The 3041-nt window shown below is 40.8% G+C and overlaps 1 protein-coding gene across 2 annotated transcripts in view; it reads right to left on the bottom strand.

Moving 5' to 3' along the window:
- The window catches only part of LOC137973261 (tolloid-like protein 1), a 35317-nt gene extending 34525 nt beyond the window's left edge, over positions 1-792 (bottom strand). The window contains exon 1 of one of the 2 annotated variants that reach the window (XM_068820035.1): positions 375-792. In XM_068820035.1, the coding sequence (XP_068676136.1) occupies positions 375-646 (272 nt within the window). In that variant the 5' untranslated portion in view covers positions 647-792. The remainder of the gene's footprint in view (positions 1-374) is intronic. The other variant, XM_068820036.1, reaches the window with a different exon arrangement.
- Between the last annotated feature and the right edge of the window lie 2249 nt (positions 793-3041).

Genomic DNA, 3041 nt, shown 5'->3' with positions numbered 1-3041 from the left:
CGACGTCCGACTGTCGGTGCTTCTTGAAACACCTGGATATCGTTGACGTCACGTATTGCCATTAATGTGCCAACCAGACCGTCACTGCCCGTCCAAACAAAGAGTCCTTTGTTCTGTGGTTGGCACATTTGAATAATAACGAAAGCAATGTTTGTAAACAGATATCTTCCAAATGCTGAGTTCAAACTATTAACGATGTTAACTTCTCCTAGGAGATAATTCTGAAAACCCAAATCTGAAAAACGAAATGAAGGCGCTTCTATATATAGACGAGATATGAGTTAAAATAGCATACACAGCCGCTTCAGTAAACAAGAAATGGCTGGTTTCGATTCAAATCAACTCAAACATTTTGAACGTAGTTTTTAACTTACCCAACGAATATTTCCAAAGAATCCTCCGTACAGTTCGGCATGGTACCAAGTATGGACAGGGTTATGAACTCTAGAATTATTCTCAGACCAGGATTAAGAACGATATTGTATTCACAAACCATGTTGTTCCCATATGATTCCGACGTGTTGAAACTAGGAGAATGGAGCGTTCCTTGAGGTTCATTATAATACCGTCGTGGACAAGAGGATGAAAGGACAAGGTGTTCGAAGGAAAGTGTTGATATCAACACAAGGATTCTTTTCAACATCATCTATACAGCACAGACGACAAAGAAGAAAACGGATGACTTGTTTTTTTTCTAGTTCAGAAAGGAGTGTTCTTCCCGATCCAGTCTCCTCTCTCTTCCAATTCTAGTTGGAAATTCTTGGAAATGGCAACGGATAAACCGATAGAACTCCCAATCTCGCATCCAGACGTACCCAGAGTCATCGAGCTTTTTGGTCAGCGGGTGACCTCTGGGATAATGGACTTGAACTATTTTTTTGATTGGTCGCATAACAATGGCAGTCTGACAGGAAGTCGGTAAGTAATTCGGAAACCCCAGAATTTAAAAGGGAAATTCAATGTTTAAAACTAGTTTCAGTGCTCTACAGTACCCGAAGAAAAACCTCTAGGAGCAAGGAGATAACCAACAACAAACTCAACCAACATATGATGCCGGGACCGGGAATCCAACCCGGGCTACATTGGTGGAAGGCACATTGGAGGAGCATATACAGATACATACTAAATACATCATATTTAAAGATATACTAATTATAAAGAAAAGTCGCTGTACAAAATGCGGCCCTGGATTCTCTTTTGCCAACCAGTAAACTCAGTGGTACGGATAAAATCAGGTAGCGCATTCCGCAACTTAGCTGATATGTAAGAAAAAAGAACTAAGAAACACAACTGTTTGATCTAGGTTTATTGAGGGACATGCCTGAAAAGAGGATGGCAGAGAAAACGTACTTTTCATATAGGCAGGAAAACCCTAAAAAAGAAAAAAAAAAAGAAAAAAAACCATACTTTTATAAAGTAATATGAGGAGATTTTGAATGCGCTTATTGCATAGAGATGTAGAGTTTAACTTTAGTTGTAACAGAACAGGTAATCTGCAAATATAAATCTGGTTATTCTCTTATTTACATTATTATACCGTTCCTTTGACGCGAGGATCACAGCGAAAAAAGCACAAATTTGTCGTGAATTTTCTATGACAAAAATTTGTTCAGAAATCAAAAGTCTACGTTAACTGCACACACCAGAGTTAATGCTTAGAATCTGGCTAGAAATCGTCTTTTCACTTTTTCCTCCGGCCGCGGCTCAGTCATTTGATGAGGGCCAGTCTCGTGCTTCTCAAGTTGCCTCCTTCATGCCCAAAAGAATTCTGGGTAATTCTGCCATTCCATGACAAGGGAAGACACCCGATTGTCATTTCATATAATTTTTTATAAGTGTCGGGCCACCCAGTCCTACCAGCAAAATACAGCCTCGATTGAAGTTTTTAGCTTTCAAAACTTGCCCAAATAGCCCTTATTCACGATAGCCGCCATGTTGGTTTTCAACTTGTCATGCAAATTAGCCATGTGTTATGCTAGGGGGGCAAACATTGGAATAAAGGCAAATTGCTGAAAATCGGCTCGTCGAAATATTGAATTAACATTGCTAAAAGTACATTTTAGAATTTAGAATTAAGTACCTTTTACAATAATATTATATCTTTTGATTGCCTCCGACATTTTGACTTTCTACTTCGTTATCTGCTCAATTTTCGCTAAAAGATCATCGAAGTAACTTGTGTACGCCTTCTATTTTACTCCTTAGGTGATAAACATTCAATGAACGTGAAACAAGTCATCTGTGTGGCTAAGATGTTCGTTATAACCTCTCGAAATTGTGTTGTTTGCCCCCTCAGAAGTGTGTAGCTAATTTGCATGATAAAGGCAAATCCAATATGGCGGCTATCGTGAATAAGGTCTATTGTATCGGTAGGTGGTGGAATTCGTCACAGAAAGGCTAGAGAGACAAGTTCACTCGTTAACCGCCATGTTTACAACAGAGCATTTTAGGTGTCCCAGTCTGCGTGAAACCATCTCTCACCTCTGGCTCGAGAAGAGCAGACACGCGCGCTTCTTACCTTACGAGTTTTATATGCCTCATTCCTTGTAACTGAACCAGCATCTTAATTTCTATGTATCGGAGAGCCAAAAAACTTACGCATGCGCGGACGGAATCTTTGAACAAGAGGGAAAAACGCAGTACCTCCAGACACCGGCGCTGGAGCGTCGTACCAAACGAGTCATCCCGGGATTTCGGCCCGTGCGATCGCTTTTGGACGCAGTTGGCCCTTCGCTGCTTTCTGCTACCGACCTTGCCTCCCGGTACGGCATTGAGGGAGAGATATGTCGGCCCCTAAACCATATGTGACAAATCCCACGCCTACTCACAGCTCCAAACCGCCCTTGTCAATTTAATGTAAGAATTTGATGGCTTAAATATACAAGGGAAAAGTCATTTTATCTGACATGTGGTAAGCACTGAAGGTCGCAGATTACAAAGTGTGCGCACGCGCCCTACTAAAGTTAACATACATACATGCGTGCGTAAACTTTATTTCATCTCGAATTTCAGACTAACTACAAGAGCTAATTCAAATGATC

The sequence above is a fragment of the Montipora foliosa genome, chromosome 10 (genome assembly GCF_036669935.1).
Source record: "Montipora foliosa isolate CH-2021 chromosome 10, ASM3666993v2, whole genome shotgun sequence".
Taxonomy (NCBI): domain Eukaryota; kingdom Metazoa; phylum Cnidaria; class Anthozoa; order Scleractinia; family Acroporidae; genus Montipora; species Montipora foliosa.
Note: the sequence above shows the minus strand (reverse complement) of the source record. Positions and strands in the feature narration are given on the sequence as shown.